The 21,023-nt window shown below is 49.1% G+C and overlaps 1 protein-coding gene across 1 annotated transcript in view; it reads right to left on the bottom strand.

Annotated features, from left to right (window-relative positions):
- LOC144153657 (solute carrier family 35 member F2-like) overlaps positions 1–21,023 on the bottom strand; it is a 236,589-nt gene that overhangs the window by 140,857 nt on the left and 74,709 nt on the right. Inside the window, exon 3 of the mRNA XM_077685319.1 lies at positions 15,923–16,430. Coding sequence (XP_077541445.1) covers positions 15,923–16,131 — 209 coding nt within the window. The 5' untranslated portion in view covers positions 16,132–16,430. The remainder of the gene's footprint in view (positions 1–15,922; positions 16,431–21,023) is intronic.

Below are 21,023 nucleotides of genomic sequence, written 5' to 3'. Positions count from 1 at the left end.
GGAATGAGCGCTACGGCTTGGACGAAGGATCAAAACAAATTTAGCCGCCTCACTAACCGCGTTTCTTTCTATCTTCTGGGGAAAAATCGTTCAAAATAAACAAGAACAGGCGTCCTGTAGCCGATATAAACGGGCGGGTGATGACCATGATGATTGCGTCAGTAATCTGTTACAAAACGCGCTCTAAACAACACAGATGGAACATCTTGGGCTTTTAGAGAACTTGTACCTGAGGTTTACCTCAACTAATAGAAGTTAGAATACAACACGCGACTCCCAACCGAGGTCAGCTCCAATACATGTTAGAGCAGCGGCGTATAATCAGCGTACATGCAATAGGACTAAAACAAGTTGCATCTCGTGTGGCAAATAAAAAAAACACAGCCCTTTCAACGCCATCCCTTATAACAGCACCGCACTTCCACTGCCGCGTCAAGAGTAGGCGCTGAAATCTGACCGCGGACGATCATAAAACCAGCTCTGCGTTAACCTCCAAACGAAACAAAAAAAAAGTAATAAAATGAGTTAACAGTAAAACAAAACGCACGCGAGAGGACGCGATCGCGATTCCAGAGCTCTGTTTTACATAATGAGCGCGCTTCTCGCTGTAAAACCGCGCGTTCCGAGGGCCCTCATGAAGTCCTCCGGAAAGAGATGCGGAATCCCCTTTCCGCAGCCTTTCACGCTGCAGCACGTTATTTGTGCAGATGGATGATGATGCCGCTAGCCAAATCACATCCCCTTCAGCCTCCATTCTAAAAAAATGGCGGCACAGTAAAACTATAGACGGAGGGCGCACATTACAGACGAGACGGGTCGACAGCGAGCGTAGAGGGGCCAAGAGCTCAGTCGAGGGGAACGTTATATAGCGCGATATTCCACCAGTGCGGATCCGTCTCGGCCTTCAGTAGCCTCGCACCCCCTCTCTACCTCTCTCAACTCCATGTTCTACCTTCCACCGTCTTCTAATGATCCGCTTAAGCGCTGAACCATTTGTTGATGAGGTCGTTTAAGCGGGAACAGGGCGAGATTGCGCGCTCTGGAAAAAGCGCGGGGAAGCGGCGGCGCAAAATGACCGAAGACCGCGCATGCGTAACAATACACTCCCTGCGGAGCGCTTCGGAAACGTTTCGTTCGTAAGCGTGTTTTCTTTATGCATCGCCTGCGTGTTTCGTACTTCCTTGGGATCCAATTCCTCAAGCAACAAGAAACGGAGGAACAATAATCGTCACATTTTGAAAGCAAGCGCACAAAACGTCCTACGAGCCCGGAGGAATCTAGCTTCTCTTTCAAGAAGGAAGAAAAATAGGGAAGAGATGAATAAGAAGTAAAAAAAAGATCCAGAGCGCGCAGACCCCTTTTTTTTTCATTTTTCATCCCTTTTGCTCCTTCACTCAGCGCAGTCGTTTCTACGAACGCTTAAGCCGTACAGTAGCGATGCCCCTAAGCTGGGCCTCTTATAAGCGGACTGTTTTTTCAAAAGAAATACTGACAGCGAAGAAATGAACACCGCTGAGCTTGCTTCGGCTCTACGAAAAACAACTAAAAAGGCCAGAATTGATTCGACGTTTCCTTCCCACTCACAGTTCATTTTTTTTATTCAGTTCTCTTTCGTTCGCTCTCGGAAGCTACGCCTTTGCAGGCATCGCTCACGCATTTATACGTCAGCGCTAATGCGAACTGAATGACCCAGATATTTATACCTAGCGCGTTTGCCGGCGCATATCGCTCGCTTATTATGAGCACATATCATCGCCACTGCTTCTTCGACCCCTCGTTGCATTTCTGTCTCTCGACTGGGGTGCATGAAGCCCCTTTTGCGAGGTCGTTAGGGTAAATTTGATACTCGCACTGATCATCGTTAAATTTCAAAGACGAGAGTCTTCCTTAGGCTACTTGAACGGGAAAATTTCGGTCTGTCTGTCTGTATGTCTTTGAGTCGATTCAGCCAGCCGGACAAAATGAAACGCTGCGCAATAGTCGTATAGACTCAAAGCCAAATCTAAACGTCCAAGTCCGGTGTTAATGTTCATACTTGTCAACATTGTTGAAAAAGAGCAGGAGATTACGCAAATGTGAGGCAGAAAATAAATACATGAGTGACATTTGCAGTGTTCCTTTATTAAAAAAATTACGAATGCTTGCTTTTCACGATAGGAAATAAAATGCTACATCAAATGCAGAAAACGGTCGCCTGCTGTTGCCAGCGCTACCTGGCGGAATCCTAAAAATTCAAATGGCAACAGCAACGAAAGGTTCCACTAGATAGGTTGCGCGTTCTGCTTGGAACGCTCGTGGAGTAGGGAAACGTGGGTTGCTTTGATTCACACGCGTCTCAGTCGTATGGCAGCGCTGGCATGGAGACACCCGACTTGGGAACGCGGTAAATTTAAATTGATTTGAGCAAACCAGTAGCGTGTCATCTTGGAATGAACGAGACAGGAGAGGAACAGCATAAGAGGCGAGGGGGAAAGAGCAGGGAGGCATTTACTTGCCACGGGCGCCAGTCGACTATCCTCTTGCGTCGACATTTGCAACGAAAAGAGCAGATACGCGGCCAATTTTTTCCTCCACATTTTCAATTCCTTTTTTTTTTGCCGTTTAACTTTGACATCGGAGCTTATTATCCCATCTCACTGAGATGCTTCTCGGAGTCACCCATTTTACTTTACTCCGAAAGAACAAAAAATGAATACCAAAAATCTCAGTCTTCACAGTACTGTAGAGGCAGAACCGATCAGCGCCAAGGTAGTGCAGCGAATCCTGGTCGGTGGTTTACTCCTGGAAATAATGCTTAAAGACCTATTCACCACCCCACAATCAGAGAACTGTTCCTTAGCTGATGCGTGCCTCATCCGATAAAACGCTGATCATATTGAACATACCTGGATGGAGTAGGTTGAAATTGACTAATTTGCATTCGCTTCACTGTTCTGAAGCGTTTTATACTACAAAAAAGAACGTTAAACGTGCTTTATAGTCAGCGAGAGCATAGTGTGGGCGAGTTGGTTCGACATAGTTGAAAACAGTGACGGTGCAAAAAAACACAAACAAAACACAAAACAAAAGAAGCCCCGTGTTTGTAGTACGTTCCTCTCTATTTTGAATCCGTTTTCTTGCGTTTTCGCCATTTTTCTAGAGTTCCGACAGGACGGTGTCCTGGCAGCCGTGTTGTCATTTTTACCGGCATCGATCAGGTAGAACCGGATGGAGTACTGAGGTCACGGTAGTGCCATGTGACAATGTGGCGTCCTATTGCAACCAGAGGCTCGTTCTGATGTAGCGAGATGATCGAACAGGCGCCTCAAGTCATTGAGATGTTATTTTAGATCGCCAGCTACCAAACCAATCACTCAGTTAAGCACGCTTGTACAACCTCCTGCATTCAACTTTTAATGCTCTCAGTTTCCAAGAGAATCTGTATGAACCAAACTGCGCCGAGTTTCTTCTTTAGGGTGGCGTGGAGTTGAAAACTCGTTATTGGGAGTCAAAGTGGACACCTTTTGCGGTCTTCATCTGCGCGATCAAAACTTTCAGTTTCTCAGTAAGCCGTACACGTAGCTCTGTGACCATCTTTCGTTTAATGGTTAGCGTAGCTTTTTCCTGTGAAAAGGGTCCCGGTTTCCGGCGGGTTCGGAACGTGGCCTCATCGGTCCCTATCTAGATGTACTGGCCATCTATCTTATATAAAGGAATTGCAGGGGCTGTTCGAGAGAATACGTTACCGGTTTTGTAATTGCAAGCAGGTAGAAGAGCAACAAGGGTTACTCGCCGCGGGGGCTCAGTGGAGAAGCTGTTGTGCTTCTGAGCCCAAGAGCCGCGGATACGATCCCTGCCGCAGTGGTCGCTTTTTAAACGCCCGTGGGTCGAGATTTAGGCACATGTTGCAGATCCCCAGGCGGTCAAAATTAATCCGCAGCCTTCCAATACGGCGCACCTCGTAGCGCAAGTAAAAGCGTCGGGGCGATAAAACCCCACCCTCAATCAACGAAAAGCGGCGTTGCCTTTTCAGATTGCGCAAGCAGAAAAAATCGAAAAAGGAAGGTAAGCAAGATCAAGTGGTTGCGCTATGGCGGAGCGAGTTCAGAAAAACAAGAAAGTCCTAACTAAAGTACTAACCGTACACTGTAGTCATGTGGTCACGGGCGCCTTTAGGACAAAATAACTGTCTTCCTTGCGGCCAATGAACTCAGTAAAACAGGCCGAACGCACTTTGTCAAAACACAGACACACCCGCTCACCTACCTACCCCCGCCTCCCCTACGAAGCGCACGCACGCACGCACGCACGCACGCACGCACACACACGCACGCACACGCGTGTGTTTGTGTCGTGTGTGCGTTAAGATCATTATGGACGATTTTATGCCACAGTAACAATCAGGGTGTTCGCAAGAAATATATCATCTCGCAAACTACGCTGGAGACACTCGGAGCAGAGTAGTCAATTCATGTAGTCATTCGCGGTTAAACGATGCAAACGAGCTTTTTGCTTGTTTCGAGAGTTCTGAAGTTGTTAAGTACGTCTTAAAAACCATAAAACCACTTCATAAAACTATATAAACTTATCCAATAACAATTCCGGCGCCACAGCTGTGTCACATAAGCGGATACTTGGAGCAGCTCTATGGGAACGCCTGCCACTACGTGGCGGAACAAATGAGCTCGCAACAGTGAATGACCCCAAAACTTGAAGCGAAAGCAGTCGCACAGTTCATCCGCATGCGATAGGGATAACCACAGGGAATGGATAACCATAGGGATACCCATAAGGATAACCATAGGGATAACTAAGGGATAATCATCCATGCGATAGGGAAGCCATAGGGACAACCAGCAGTACGACGTGAAATGTACCTAAACCCTCCCACGATCTCTCCATTCACCATTGTGGTGAAGTGAAAGCTGTGCGTACGCGAAAGTTTAGCGTGCAGCTATTTACGCCGTTTTCTTAGTCGTATGAGGTATTTTTTGTCTACAGAACAAAGCGCGCCCGCGGAACTGCCGCAGAAAGTTCGCGTGGGAATAAAACCCGTAGGTTGCTGTAGAGCGTGCTTCGCAGCAAGGCGACTCTTATTGCAAAGAAGCTGCCTTGTAGAAACACTTGACGAAATTGAGCTCGCCCTGCAAAGAAAAGGTATAATAGGCTAAGCCAAGTTATTAAACAATTATTCGGGGCAAACTTATTTTATTTTTAATGGTTTCTGTTATACCTGTGCAGGTTTTACTGGCAGAGGAGGGCGTCTTAGACTGCATAGGGTACCACGAATGTTCCCCCGACTATTTACTACTCCTATAATTCCATAATGCTAATTATTTGCAAGTGCAATACGAAGACGCTTACACACCCTGAGACAGCAGAAACGAGACCAAGTGAACCTCTTGCAATGAAGCGCTAAAACATTCCTCCAGCCCGAAACGGAGAACGCCCCCTTCCTTCAAAAACTTTGTTTAGGAGAGAAGCGTTCACTGGAGAGCAGTGGAGCTTTGTACGAGCCGATTAGCGTATTGGTATAAAAAAAAGTACAGTTCTTGCAGACGGAAAGGAACCTAATACGTTAACAAGTATAGCGACCAAAATGCAGCATGTCTACAACATTTGCATTTTTTTTTCATTATTATAGCTTCCATAAAATTGTATTCCACACCCCATACCTTTTACATACTTATGTGTCCTATTCAAGCTCCTTCCGTTCCCTTTTGGCCGATTGACTTTTCTTTACCCTTTCAGACAACGACCTTTACACCGCCAGCACAGCGAGTACAGTAACTCAAGCCCCCAGTCTGAACCAACGAAAAACTAAGGTGCTTGTAAACGCCAAATTGACAAAAAAGTTCCACCTGGCCCAGTACGTTACTTTCCCGGATGAAAATGTCCCCTGTAGTGGCGCAGCCGGTGCAAACACTTCCGGAGCATCACTCGAGGAGGTCTACCTCACGCTAGCCACCACATCCAGCGTACCAAAAGGGGTCATGGGAGGTCAAGAAAATGTATTAAAAGCACTGCAACGAGACAGTTCCTCCAATACTTTTTTTTTTCTCTCAGAGTTTCGGTCAGTAATTCACAACTCGCAGGCGGACGGCGAGCACCAAGAGCAGCTTCAAAAAAGCAATTTCGTCCACCGGACTCTGTCAACAGACGGCGAGGCTAGCATTGCGACCGAAAGACAGGGCAGCACAAGACACCAGCATCGTTGAACCGGCCGGAGGTTGTTTGCTCGGTCCTCGAGCGCTCATCCCTCGCCGTCCCTTTCATCTACCGTCCTTTCTCACCCCACCTCACCACACCCTCGCTCTCAAAGCTAACCAGACTCTGTCTCCACGCCGATACAAGCGCCACCAATAAACACCGCATCAGGCTTACACACCGCCGTAGCGAAGAAAAACAACCAAAGCGGGCGCACACCAAGGCCTGCGTGAAAACAGGCAGAGACTCGGTACAAGCCCGGCCGTGCCGGTCGTTATCATCCGGCTGAGCTAGCGGCCACACAATTTGTGAGACACTGTAGCTGACACTTCCCAGCAAGGCTCTGGGCCCCACCGCGCTCATTCGTCGTCCTATTTTGGGGGGATGCGCTGCGAGCGATAGTGTCATCCGCGCGCCTTGCGGCCGCTTGTGTGTGTGTGTGCGCGTACGCGCACGCGTACGGATGTCTGTTAACAGCTCCGCGCAAACCCAACGCCTCGTAGATGACAAAGCTTCCTGGCGGTGCCGTCCCTGTGCGACACAACCTGTCCTGCCGCTCGCATCAACGACTACAAGAAAAAAGACTCGTTGCGCGAAAAGAATCCAAGTATTAATGGCTCGGTGGTGGCGCGCAAGCTGCCTGTTGACCCTGGCGGGCGATGGCCTGGCCGTGCGTGTGAGTCAGTGAGGGAAAGGTTCGTAAACAACGCATGTATACGAACAGGCCGCTCCTAATGGGGGCTTACTCGCGAAATAAATGTCTCAGGCCGACGCGCCAGGCCCCCAGGCAAATGGGGACGGGCAACGCGTGCGATGTCGCTGCCGTGACGGGTGCGGATTTGTTCCTCGCCCGGTCGTCAACCTCCCGGGCGACGAATGCGCTGGGCGTAGATAACTCGGCGCGCTCTCGTGCTGTCTTGCATGGTTTATGGGGTCGCCGTTGGGTACGCCGTTCCCTGAGGCTTTGTTTCGGCGGTCGCCACTGGATCAGGTAAGTAAAAGGGAGAGCGGCGTTTTGGGTACAGCGCGTTGGCGGGACTTGGATCTCATACCAGGGAATCGGCGCCTCCTGACGCTCTTGTGCTTTTGACACTTGCATCTTTGCAAATTGCACGCATGTGTGATACTGGGGGGTCGAGATGATCTTGCGGCCTTGGGGATGAAACAAAATCAATGACAAGAAACACGCCGAGAAACGCACCGAGCTATCTCAGTGTTCACCAGTGATGACATAGGTGTTGAAAGAAATATATATTGGCCGTTTTTAGTCGATCGCTACACTACCTGCCTCAAAAGAATAGGCGTGACACGGGTATTAAAACTATACGTGACGTGTGGCGCAATTTGTCAACAGAGAAGTACAAATAAATGACGCTTTTATTTATATATAAATTAAGATGTTTCTAGAGGATTATCTTCCGAGTCAGAGTAACGAAAAGAAGAAAAAGATGCAAAAACGGAAATATTATGTTCCGATGACTCCTCGGGTAATCGGACAATAATGATTTCATATTTAGTGTATTGGTGGTATTCGTTGAAAAGCTTAGCTGTCAATTTCTTCGCTTGGCAACGCTGGAAACGGCCACAGATATGGCCGATGCCCCACGGACATGGCGCCGCTTGGGCCACTGCGCCCGCACGCCCAAGAAGAAAAAAAAAACACCGGCGTGCATCGTCTGCTTCGTTTCAACCCGATCCTCAACGGTGGTGTCAACAGAGATGTTATTAATCGCACTCACATTGGACTCGAGGCAATACTTTGCGTTAGGTGAGGTAGAGTTTGTTAACGTGAAACACAGTCATGTGCTTAGCACGGACAAGTACCGCCATCCCGCGGAGCCCGACGTAACGATTGACAGCGCACTCACACGGTTGCCTGCATGCCCGCCTCGCCAGTGAATACAAGCTATAATAGGGAGTGCGTAGGTGTTCCGGATTATTGTTATTAAAGTAGTACAGTGAGAAGGAGGGGTAGCCCAATATGAAGGCACGCCGCTTCTGAATGAACGGGTGAGAAACGTATGTAAAAACTTTATGTCACCATCGCTGAGGCACTGAAGACATCATCATCGGTACCGATCATCCCGCGAAAGCTCGCTCGGGCTGCTTCATCCTTCTCCTCATAATCATCACTAAAGCTAGAGATCTCCACGGTCACCCCTCTCAGAATACATGTCGATGTTCCTCAAGCCCAGATTCCCACAACGTATGCCTGACGCAATAAATTTTGCAGCTGTGTAATCTTACGGCCAAAAGCGAAGAATAAAAAGCCTGACGGCTGCGCGAACAACGCTTAACTATCCAACTATTCAGCCTTGCCACGTACGCCCCACAATACAGAAAATTATCATGAATTATCATTATTCGTATCACTCAGCCTGCGGGGTAATAGTTCGTGTCACTGGTAAGTCTCCTTGGCTACCTCCACCGCAGCAAGGCTTTACATGTGGTGGAGCCAACTCTACAGGTAGGCCGCCATTATGTTGACGAAAAAAAAAAATGACGCATCTCCACCAAGTGAATCATGACGAGTGGGCGAAGCACTGGGGATCGTTCTTACCGTAAATCACCCGTGGCACTGCCCACTCACGCATGTAAATGCGTGACAGCGCGTGTGTACAGTATACACAATTCAATATAATCCAATCCAATCCATCTCAATCCAATCCAATCCAACCTGATGCTCCTCGCGCATGCGCAGCACGGCTCTCAGGAGCCACGCGAAAATGCTCCTCTCTCTCTCCAAGCTTTTGCGAATCTATGCGTCATCACGCATCACACATCTCCGGGGACGCTTGTTGTCTTCGTAGACGTTGAGCAGCAGCATGACGCTGTTGGCGTTCGTTCCGATCCATGGCGGAAAGAGGATCCGTGATGGCGGAACCACAGCGCCCTCTCGTGTAGCTCTCTGTAGTCACTACAGTTTCAACTGCAATTGCAACAGCTTTTTTCCGCGAATTAGCGTTGATAGTTATGGTTTCTGCTTTTTTGTACACGTTTTCCAACCTTCTAGGTGGTTTGACATACACATATTCGGTTTATACTGATGTGCGCACTGACGCCAAGGGAAGAACATTGCGAGGTACTAAGGTGCTTCGCACCTAAAAGGCTGTACATCCATAGCATACGACATGAACAGCGAAAAAATAAACTCCGCCCAAAAGAACCATGAAATTGATTTGCGCACCTTCTTGCGGGAGTTAGTACAAGCGCAATGGTGCGTTGTGAATGTCTAACCAGGACACATTAGGTGAGCTGTTTGAAAATGTTTACATCTACAGAGCAGCAGTTATAAGCGCTTTCATCCTGATTTCTTTTTCGTATTTATGATTGTTATTCTCTTATGATTTCTTGTGCCGTTATTTCCTCCATAATATTTTCAAATTGGTTGTATAACTTCTTGTGTACATATGAGGCCTACTTTTGTGTGCTCGTACATTATAGATAGCCTTCGCTTGTTTTTATACTGCTTAATCATATGATGAGCTGTCACGCCCGTTTGTTGCTTTTACGAATTTGTTTGTGTATTTATAATCGAGGGTCCGCTTACAGTCTGTTGGCTATGGGACCCTCGTCTGTATAATAATATTTTTGTATTCCTTTTTATGAAATAAACTTTCACTTTCACTTTCAACAGATGACAACGCTTGTTGAAGTCACTGGAATTACTAAAAGCATGGCATCGCCTCGTGCCTTCACAATAGATTTAGCTGTACCTAAGTAAAAAGCTCGACACAGTTTTCTTCTTAAAATAAGCTTACCACCATAACAATAATAATAGTAATAATAATTATAATTTACTACTGTTACGTGACGACAAGATGGAGGCCGCACGAACCGTTGTAGATTAGAATAATCTATTTATATTAGTTACCCGTCGGCCGTCAGAAAGTCCACGCAGACTGCGCGCCCGACTCCGCTTCGTCGTCCTGGCCTGGGCCCATAAACTCTGCACTCAACTCTCTGTTCTTCTTATTCTCCGTAACAATATTAATGGCATTGTTAACTTCGAGGCTTGCCAAAGTAGACACAATCGAAATAAATCATACATTCATAATAAGAAACGTCCTTTAGATAGGGTAATTGATTTATTTAGGGGCCAGGAGAAATACATACAGAGAAATTACAAAAAAAGCCCCAACCCGCCACCACTACTGTATAACATGTAAATGTGACACAGTCATTGCAGATCGATCGATATAAATTATGTGTAAAGAAACGTATCTGTATATAAAACTGGAAAATCGAGTACAGTTGTACTTCCTTTGGTGTTTCTTGAATGATATTTTTGGTATTCTTTTATTTTTTTCTTTTCTGTTTTTTTTTTTTTTTTGCTGTAACTTGGATAACGACAACCGACTAATCAAAAGTCTGTGTTATGAACCTATTTACCGTTTATGCACAGAACCTGTTAAAACTTGACGCCATTGTTGTGCGGTGGTTTTATCCTTAGGCAATGCTGTCGTTAATAGGAACTGCATTCCTTTCTGCCATCTGCAGAAAAAGGCCGAATTAAAAAGTCGGCGCGTTGTCACCCTTGAAACGCCATTTCTACACGAGCACGGATCCCACATCAAACCAGTGCATTGTAACCGAACACTACGCTTTCACCCTAATGATCGTTAAACCATACTTTCCCAAAGAAATGTCTCTAACCCCCGTTTATTGCGACACTTGTGAAAAGTTAAAAATCCCAGCTTCGATAAGAATGCCTCCGTTAGGTAGTCTGCACAGCAGCCTTTCGCACTTTCGCGTCTTAACATCCCACAGTACAAGGTGCCATCTGCTTTCCGCCTTTCACCGTAACGCACCATCATCAAATTTCGGCGAGGAAGGACACGTCTTTGCGACGTGAAACTCAGGATTCATACAGGCACAGCCCGTGCAACTTTCCCTTGTTTTTACCCCAAGCACGACACACTTGAGGGATCTGATAAAAGCATACTTCTTCGAAACTATGACGACCATAGCAAATATACGAAAAATATGGCCAAGGTAAGCGAATTGAACCGTGCCACAGAGACAGTCGCCGTATAATTAGATCCAACTACGTGCGGTGGCGGCGCCGTCGACGCGGCAAAATCGTTTTACCCCGCCTTATACACTACCCGGGAGTATAATGACTTTCCACGGGTGAGATCGGAGAAGTAGAACCAAAAAGTTCGCTGCCACAGCAAAGTTAAAAAACGTAAGTTCGCCCTTTCGGGTGGCGTGATCGAACCGTAGGTCACGCGCTGAACCGGAGTCGGAAGAGGTTAGGCCTAACGGCGCCACCGGCACGCCGCCACTTCGTCCTGTGAGTGACGTGTGCGCCTGTAAGCGACGCAGCAAGCACTGGTGAGGCCAGCGCTAGTTCTTGCGGGGATAAAATTTTTGTCTATTGTATCCGTCACGCATGTATCCGGCCAGTTATTATCCGTGACGTTTTATTACTTTTTTGACGGCCTATACACAACTGCCCAACGCAGCGGAGGTGCGACCTAGAGTTCGGCGAAAGTGGCCTTTTATACGGGCGGGAATAGTGTTGGCGCTTCCCCCCGAAGTTCCGCCCTCTCGAAGATAGCGGCCGATGACGAAATTTATAGCGCTGCGGCGGACGTGAGCGGCCTGCTCGGGTTTTCAGTGCGCTTGGCGGAGTTCCGTGCTCTTTTTTCCTCTTCCTTATCCTTTGCCACTTCCCTTTTTCCCCAACGCGCACTACTTTTCCCCCGGTTTGTAATCGTTCCGGTTTACGAAGAGACCGGGAAGCTTTCCCCCCGTTTTCACGTTTCAAGTTCAGCAGAGATGATAAAAAAAGCCCGGGAAAGACATAAAGCGATCGAATCTTCTTCATCCTACTTTCTTTACACTTTCGTTTCCCAAATTTTCGTGGTTTGTCGAAGCAAGCCGCCGGGACTTTGTCGCTTCGTTGGTCGCATGCTTCTTCCACGGCTGTCGGGAAAATAAAATGTTCCTGTTGTATCTCGGCTTGCGATGGTGTGGCGGCGTCTCAGTTCCTGTTTTTAAGTCATCCTGTTTCCCCGATTTTCTTTTTCTTTTTTTTCTCAGTGGCGCGCGGCGAAGAATTTCAGCGTCTCCAAACAGGCGATTTAGGCGTTCGGTTATGGCTGATGGCCGTAATGTAGCAATCGATCATAGCCCGGCAATCTTTACCAGTTTCGGAGACTCGGAGAAACCTAGTTACGAACTCTTTTTTTTCGACCGGAAGCCGTTTATCGTTGAGTGGGGTCAGCGCCGTATAAATTGATGCCACCGAAACGAAATCCCTCAAAGGTACTAAAAAAAGACGAAAATAAAAAATTCGGAGCTGTTCACCAAGCCATCGAAGCCGGCGTGGTTGCCAGGCAAAAAAAAAAAAAAAATTTCACAAAGCGTTACTCACGTCTTCGCCATCTGGCTAGGGAACGGATACTTTGTCGAACGTCACTTTAGAGATAGTTACTGCGTATGCTATCGCTCATCGACCAAAACTTCTAGCCGTCGCCTTCGATCAAGGCGTGAGTGGTTCACTTCAGCGTGTGATGCCGATCAACGTATATCACGTAGCTTTGTTTCATTCTCTCGAAATTGCTGAAGTTCTCAGGCAATCGTTAACTCTTAGGGTCTTTGTACGAGGCAAGCACGTCGTACAGGTTTGCAAACGTCAGCTTCATCGCGCACGCATTCTGTGGGTTATTACCGTTTTTTTCCCCTAGTTTTTCCTGATGTAGGTAACAGCACCGTTGTTCCGCCGGTTTAGCGCACTAAACGAGAAGGTGAATCCCTGCTTATCTAAATAATTATTACATCATTAAACTTGGTTGCATACAAGCGGTTCTTTGTTAAAGCAGTGAAAAAAATGCGCCAGTTGCACATCTAAAATAACTTGTCGCAGCTTACACTGGTGGTGTAAGGTTGGAGAAACAGTAGAGCTGGGGTCGACCTAGCTTCTCCCCACATTGACAGCGGATCCCAGGAGAGGGGGAGCAGCCGGACCCCAGCAGTGCAAAGCCGTTTTGGACAGCACTATAAACAAACACCATTAAAGTGTACAGTGTTTAACACCCCTGTTACACGGGCACTTTCAATCGCGATCGAGTTTTCGAGCGCGTTCGACGCGCTGCCGGTGCTACACGTACGGCGCGTTTCAAACGCGATCGAGAAGTTGCACCGGTTGCACTCGGGTATGCCAGGTGGCGCTAACAATGTACTTGCGGCCGACGTCTGGTAACTTTGCGGTGTTGTAGGTATACGTAACTATGTAAATATTACCTCACGCTTATTTGGGTCAAGTTATTTGATCCAATTTGCGGCTATAGTTGAAGTTATCACGTTCTGTGCCGTTACTGAGCGGGGACGAGAGTATCGCCGCTTTCGTTCGATCGCGCTTGGAAGCCTCGATCGCGCTTGAGAAACCACTGGGCCCGTTTGCCCGAACGCGATAAGTGTGAGAATAAGTTCTCAACTACGACTTTAGCGCTGTCTAGGAAATAAGTCGTTTTCCCGAAACTGACGCAAGCACTTGGGTAAGGCGGCGTTTCCGTCGGGTTTTCTAGCAGCCGGCTTATTTGCCGTGGCTGACTTCGACTTATCGGCGTCTTATTCGTAAGCGGGAACTTAAGCGGGAACTTATGCGTACGGGCAAACGTTTGAGCGGGATCGAGCTCGATCGCGATTGAAACTGCCCTGTAGCAGCGCCCGATCCGGATTGAGCTGGGTCCGGACCGACTCAATCGCGATTGAAAGTGCCTGTGCGACAGGGGTATTATTCAGTAGCAGTCGTCGTCATCCCCTTCGTCGTTTTCTTCGGCGGCACAGACGCGTAGGACAAATCCCCTTGTAGGACGTCCTCGCCTCGGGAGACCTGCTTCTTAATCAGCTGCTCCGGCGGCCGTCTCCACGTGTGGATTGTGAATGTATGGCTTGACAGGTTCGTCGACATCGTCTTCGGCGTGGCGGACCCGTGGCGTACCGGTCGCCACCCGAGGACGGCGACGGCGAGGGCGGGATCTCCTCGTGTGGCGTAAGCCCATGCGCAAGCCTGTTGTTGTTGTAAACTTTATTAGAAAGGAAGGCCAAAAGGTCAGGTGTGGGGGGGGGGGGGGGGGGGGGGGGGGAATGGGGAGGACGGAGCACTGTTCTTATGATGCCGGCTTCAAGGGTTCTCTTCAGAAGTCGTGCAGACCACTGCTAGACTGGACGAGGCCGGGAGGTCACCGCGATGCACGCGCTCACGTGCGCTATAGGATTTTTTCTGTCTACGTCGGATGGATTTGTGTCGGTCCAAACAGCTCTGCTGCTGAAATTCATCAGCCGTTCACTCTGGGAAGAAGGACGACCAGCAAAACTGTTGTGTGTTCTTCTAAAGTGACCAAATTTCAGCCGCTTTTGCAGCAGCAACTACCACATACACAATTGCAGCACAGGCTACACATGGACAGTGCTAAATACCACCGGCGCGAACGCACAGTGGACACGCAGAGTGCGGGGTGAAGCCGAAGTTGCTTTTTGTGCCGAGAGCGCGCAATAAGGACGCCCATTTTCTGGCAGCTCGCACCATTAATATTTTCCCCTATCCCCATTTCCGCGCACGACTCCCTCCCTCAGCCCCCCCTAAGAAAGAACGAGCTACTAGTTTTGAAACACACTGCGTTCAAGTCATTTTGTATCTTGTTGTGTATTCTTTTGAATTATGTTTAAAGACAACTGTCTATTTTGCTTAAAGACAATTGTATTTTCTGTAAAAATTAGGTTTGATTTCAACAACCGCGAATTTGAGAGAAAAAAGAGTTTATAAAACGCTAAAGGCCTATCGAAAACGCATGTAAGGTGCCACTTGCGACACTATACTGGCCATATAGCGCAATGCCTATCAAAAAAGCCGCCCGCATCTTCCCACTGGGGAAACTCGAGTAAATGCGTCGCATCTACTCGAGTCAAGCAAAGCGTCACGTTAAGCGAAAGCCAAGCAAAGACGCCCTTGACTGAATTCCGAACGCGCGCTCCGCCGCTTATATACGTTGAGGGGACTGCGTAAGCCGGTCCCAGTCGACGACGTTGGCGTACTTGTAAAGCGGCGTGGACTCTAGGTGTCTGAGCCAAGCGCGGATGTTGCTTCGCCGGAGAACGGCACACCGGTTATATGCGCAGCGCGCCCGAAGGAGAGGAAACCGCGGAAGAGAGAGTACTGCACATGCGCCGGCCCCAGCGCGTCTGCCGCGGCTATACGCAACGTGCCGCGGCTATGACGCAACACAATCCAACACAATCCCCTTTAATCCAATCCAATCCAATCCAATCCAATCTAAGCTAAGCCAATCCAATCCAAGCCAATCCAATCGAATCCAATCCAATGCCCCTCGGGAGAGAGTGTTCGAATCCAATCCAATGCCCCTCGCGAGAGAGTGTTCGCTATCGCCTCGACTCGACGCGCATGCGCAGTGAGCGTGCGGACTACGGACGCCAACGCGGGTGACATCGTGAGTTACTGAAATGCTCTGCATTTAAAAGTATGTGCCAGCTTGGTTACAGCGCAATAACTGACGTGCTTAGAGATCACCGATAGAAGTTTGTACTGGTGTATGAATAGAAAAACCGCGGCAAACGAAACATCTAAGAGGACCATGAGAACATTCTAATTATCACCGTTGTTGTTTGTTGCCGCTATTGTTATAATTGGCGTACGTAGTAGCAATAGTAAAAGAGAGTTGTAGTGTCTGCAGTAGTCGCGGTAGTGCAAATGCAGAGACCCACTGACCATCGTCCGAGCCTGGAGAAGGAGGCGCAGGCTCTCGCGCAGACGGATCTCGACCTCGCCGACCCCGAGCCGGCCTCGACGATCTCGTCCCGACGACCTCCCCCGGCTGCCGTCGGGGTGGCCGTCGTGGCCCCGGCGCCCGCGTCCATGGACGAGGGCAGGCCGTTCATGTCGTAGGCCGAGAGGACGCAGAAGCGACCCTCGTCCATGCAGTGAGGACAGCCGGACAGCGCCGCCACGGCTGCCGACGCTGAGGCCCACCAAAGGACGTGCTCCCGCAGAAGGGGCCAACGACGGCGACTAGACGCGCCGCCAACAGTCCAGCCTGCCGGGCAGCTCCGTCACAACGTGCTGGGTGTGGCGTCGGGGGCTGCTGCGCTGACGTCCGGAGGACGTCGGAGACAGTGCGTCAGGACGTGCGCGCAATTGTAGGACCACCTTGGAGCACGCCCGGCAGCACTTTCAGTCTGGTCTCGAAGGCGGAGTTCAAGGCTCGGCCGCTAGAAACCTGCAAAAATCGGAGCACGCGAGATATATCACCAGCCTATCTACGCCCACTGCAGGGCAAAGGGCTCTCGCATTAATCTCCAGTTATCCCGTTCCTGTGCTAACTGCGACCAATTTATCTCCGCAAGCTTCTTGATCTTGTCTGCGAACTTTCTGCCGCCGCCTGCCACGATTGCCTTCTCTAGGGATACACTCTTACCCTCACTGACCAACGGTTATCTCGCCTTCGCATTATGTGCCCTGGCCACGCCCATTTCTTCTTAATTTCTACTAATATGTCCTTAACACGCGTTTGTTCCCTGACCCACTCCGCTCTCTTCTTGTCCCTTAATGCTACACCTATCATCTCCCGTTGCATTGCTCGCTGAGTCGTCCTCAATTTAAGTTGAAGCCTCTGAATGATCCTGCAAATTCTGTCCCGTAGGTGAGATGCAGCTGTTATGCACATTTTTATTCAGGAAAAATGGTAGTCTGCTATTCATTATCTGAGAATAGCTGCCGAATGCACTTCACCCCAGTCTTATCCTTCTGATTATCTCTGCCTCATGGTTAGGATCCGGGGTCACAACTTGGCCTAAGTAGATATACTCGATTACCACTTCCACTGTTTCGCCACCTATCTCAAACCGCTGTGTTCTCCCGAGGTCCCGATGCTGTCGCGAGATATATATTCGTTTCTAAATACAGTTTCTGGACTCGTTTTGAACAATGTGCATGTTTGGCTAGTTGGAGATTGATTCACTGAAGATTAAAACGGCGCAGATAGTTTTTTTTTTACAAGGACGACGACGAGAAGTACACAACACAAGTGCTGGCTTCTAATAATCGATTGCCATCTGGACTATTGTGAGAAATGTCAGGCACTGGCGAAAAAGCTCTTAGTGAAGCCTGCTAAAATTTGAAGCCCATCTTCTTGGACAAAAAGTAAAAATGTAAGAACAATATCCTTTATTTAGGCTGACTCCCGTCTTTTCGCACCTTACAGCCGGTACACCAAAGTACAAAGTGGGATACATCTCTAATTCGTGGCTGAACTGGTCAAATAAAAAACTCAACCCGATTTGCAATGACCGACGAAGCCGGCAACACATCACTATTACATATTACGCATAAAAACACGATTGCGCAGGCTTAACCGCTATAACCAAGCACTGCCAGTGAGCCCTACCTTCCGAGTAAACAGGTAGACAACAGAGGGTTGCGTCAATATGAGCTTGTTAGGCAAACCTGGGAATCTCACACCAGTACACTACTGACGATGAAAACCCACAATCTTTCTCGTTGAGCCGCAAATGGCCACTCAGGTGAATTTGTCACAGCGTAGCGTCTTTTGTTGAGCTCATCCGACCTTTCATTTTAGAACTCAGAGGAACTCTATGACCCTTGCTTACTATTGAGGGGCGCAACAAGAGAAAATAACTTCACGCACACTTTGTTACCGCCTTACCCACCCCCGCAATGACGTCAGACTGCTTTTCAGAGTGTTCGATGCTATCTCAGTCTTCAAGATTCGAACTTTTTACCTAACTTGATTATTTTACTCATTCATTCATTCATTCATTCATTCATTCATTCATTCATTCATTCATTCATTCATTCATTCATTCATTCATTCATTCATTACTCACAGCGCCATGGAGTGGGGGCATTAAGAACTACGAAGCGATGCCCAAGAGTACAACAGGTTTTGTTCAACACAAGAAGACAAGACAGTCTTACAGCAGCGTGTGAAAGATACAGTACTTCTAACTTTCAAGACAACACGCAGAAAAATTGTAACAAAAGTATTAAGCGAAAGCGAACGGGTCATTGACCAAATCGACAGCGCATTTCCTTGCGCAGTTTCCTCGTCGCGAAAGTGCACTCTATAGTCTGGTGGACAAGCTGACATATCGACTCTCCATTTGATTATGCACAATCTATTCGGTGTAAGCGCGCTCGCAGTTCCCTGGTAATTCCTCCCAGCGGACAGGCAGTGTGTCCTTAGCGTCCCAAAATCGGCGATGGAGACGGAAGTTCTCTCGCGAAAAAAATACATAGAAAAGGGGCTGAAAAAAAAGCTCAGAAGACGGCCTACACAATTTGCTCTTCAAGATGAGAAACTGAACAACAGTGATGACACACTTGAGTGTTCCTTAGTTAACACTGAAGGTTTACCTGCAGCCAAATTGTCACCGCTACGCTGTCGCTCTTTGCTCTAAGACAGCATAAAGCTGCAGAACAAACATTTTCTCCGAATTCATCTCGCTATCTATTTTAAAAAAAAGCCTAGAAGTGAGGGGTTACAATTCCCCGCATTTCAGCAAACCAAACAAACTGCAACACGACCGGGTAACGAGCCGCTGTACTGCTCCTAAAAGACCGGAGAAGGTGACGCCTCGATCTCTTCAGCTCGCAAAATCCCCGAGATGCTTAGCGCGGCCGGCGCTAATGGCGAGGCGCCCCGCGCCTAGACAGCGAAAGGAGCTTAATGTTTAGCCATCGCAGTTGGGGCCGGTTAATTTTGGAAAATAACCCACCGCGGTCGCACCGACAGTCGTGCGCGAGCTAGCAACTGCAGCCTTGCGGAATCCCATCACAAGGGCCGCTTACAAGCGGCCCACGAATAATGAGGCCCTCGAAGCGGGGGGCGTTGCGTGCCTGACAGCCTTCCGCACACAGACACACGCCATTTCCCATGACAAAGCCCGCAAATCTAGTTCCACGCCTTGTTCTTTCTGCATATTTCTTCAATTAGACAGCCTGTAGGAAAACTTCACTGTCTAAAGGCGTAACCAGTAGATCCTCTCTCTCTCTCTCTCTCTCTCTCTCTCTCTCTCTCTCTCTCTCTCTCTCTCTCTCTCTCTCTCTCTCTCTCTCTCTCTCTCTCTCTCTCTCTCTCTCGCTCGCATTTTGAGCTTGAGTGCAACAGCAGCACAAAGATTTAAGCGCGGGCCGTCTGCCTGGCCGCGTGCGCACATACGAGCGAACGCCCATTCCAACGCGACGCAGTCTACCTCCCCACTCCCTTCCCCCACGACGCTTGGGCGCGATCAATGCATCTAACGAGCTACGCGTCCAATTCACGGCGCTTATTTGGCACACGGGTTTCGGCAACAGATCCCCGCATATATAAACACCTCGAGGCGAACTCCTGCCCGGTAGGGAGGTGCCAAAAAAGAGAAAGAAAGGATTCTGGATACGGGGGAGTTGCGGAAAGGGGGAAATACGCCATGATCGCACCCGGCGGCGCGGGGAGGGGACAGGGGGAGGGGGGGAGCACGGTATAATAAAAAGTCGCCGACAATTAGCGACTCAGCGCCGGCCAGCTCCGTTTAACGCCGCCCAAGCAATCTGCCCCGAGCAGCCGACGTGACGCCGTTAACCACGGTCTTCAGGACACCCTCGCTCGCCCGTAATCGTGAGCGAGCTTTACACGCTAGCCAGGGCTCTTCTCTAGCCCCTCTCCTTTTCCTTCCCCTCCGCTCTTGGGAGCTGATTGCGCGCATTTAGAACGGCCTGCTCAAACGCACGTTTCGCGCGGCGGCGGCTGCTGCCGCGGGCAAGCCCGCGGAAGAGGTAGATATTGGGGAACGACGGGTTGCGACCCTCCTCTCCCTCTTTTAGGAGAAACTTCCACGGCCATATCCGCGATACGTAGATTACTTCCTAAGCCCGGGGCGGCGCACTGGATGCGTTCATTGGCGCTGATAAAACAGGCCCGAGGCAATCAGCTGGAGTTGGTTACCCGGCGCCTCCCTCCGCCGCGAACGCCTACGCGGATGCAATTTGTTCGGGCGGCAGTGCACGTCTCGGTTTGCTTAGCTGGCAGGCTTGCGGATGGAGGGCCGGGGCTAAAGCCCACGTAGAGGCGCTGCGTCAATATGATTTCGAGGGCCAACTCATTCGGCGTAGAGTGGTCAGTCCGCGCGGCGAAGTTTATATTAGCAGGACGTACACGCGGGTTTCCCAAAGTGGCGCTTCAAGTAGAAAACCGATCAGCTTGACCCGTTAGCAGGCTTCAGGTCCAAGTGCTATGCATTGTACAGCACTGTAAGCTATAGTTCCAATTATCGTAGTGCAGGCAGTTTCAATTATCGTACTGCAGCTGCTGCAGCTCCATTATTAAGCCCTGAACGGAAACTTGTCGCGAAGCGCGGGCTAATTGGAAGGACACGCTTGCCTGTAGGAATGAAGGTGGCCACCGAGAAGGTGCGCGCTTTGAGGGAATGCAGGCGGAGTGAAAGTCCTTGAGCTCCAACGGGGCTTCATTCTGCTGAGGTCAGCATCTGCTCAAGTAGCTGGATTGCTGAAGGTTCCCGTCTGCTTGAGGTGAGTCGTAGGCCGCCGAATAAATGAAACGTGGTTCCTCCTTAGCTGCGACTGCGTCATGCTTGCAACTTGTATTAGTTTCACATTATCAACCTTAGTTCCTGGCATAAGCAAACTTTTGCATCGATCCCACTGCCCTTCTGTATGCGTGGATCCGGCGTTACGGCTCGGCGCTAAGATTGCCGCGCATAATTAAATCGTTATCGGGTCACCATTCGACCTGATTCTCGTCAGCGACGCTGCGCACAAAGCTGAGTGCAGAAACCGGAGTCACCTCCATTCG

This window comes from Haemaphysalis longicornis, unplaced genomic scaffold, assembly GCF_048455015.1.
Source record: "Haemaphysalis longicornis isolate Haplotype H1 unplaced genomic scaffold, Haemaphysalis longicornis Haplotype H1 scaffold_9, whole genome shotgun sequence".
In the NCBI taxonomy this organism is placed as follows: domain Eukaryota; kingdom Metazoa; phylum Arthropoda; class Arachnida; order Ixodida; family Ixodidae; genus Haemaphysalis; species Haemaphysalis longicornis.
The sequence above is the reverse complement of the archived record's forward strand: the minus strand, read 5'-3'. Positions and strand labels throughout refer to the sequence as shown.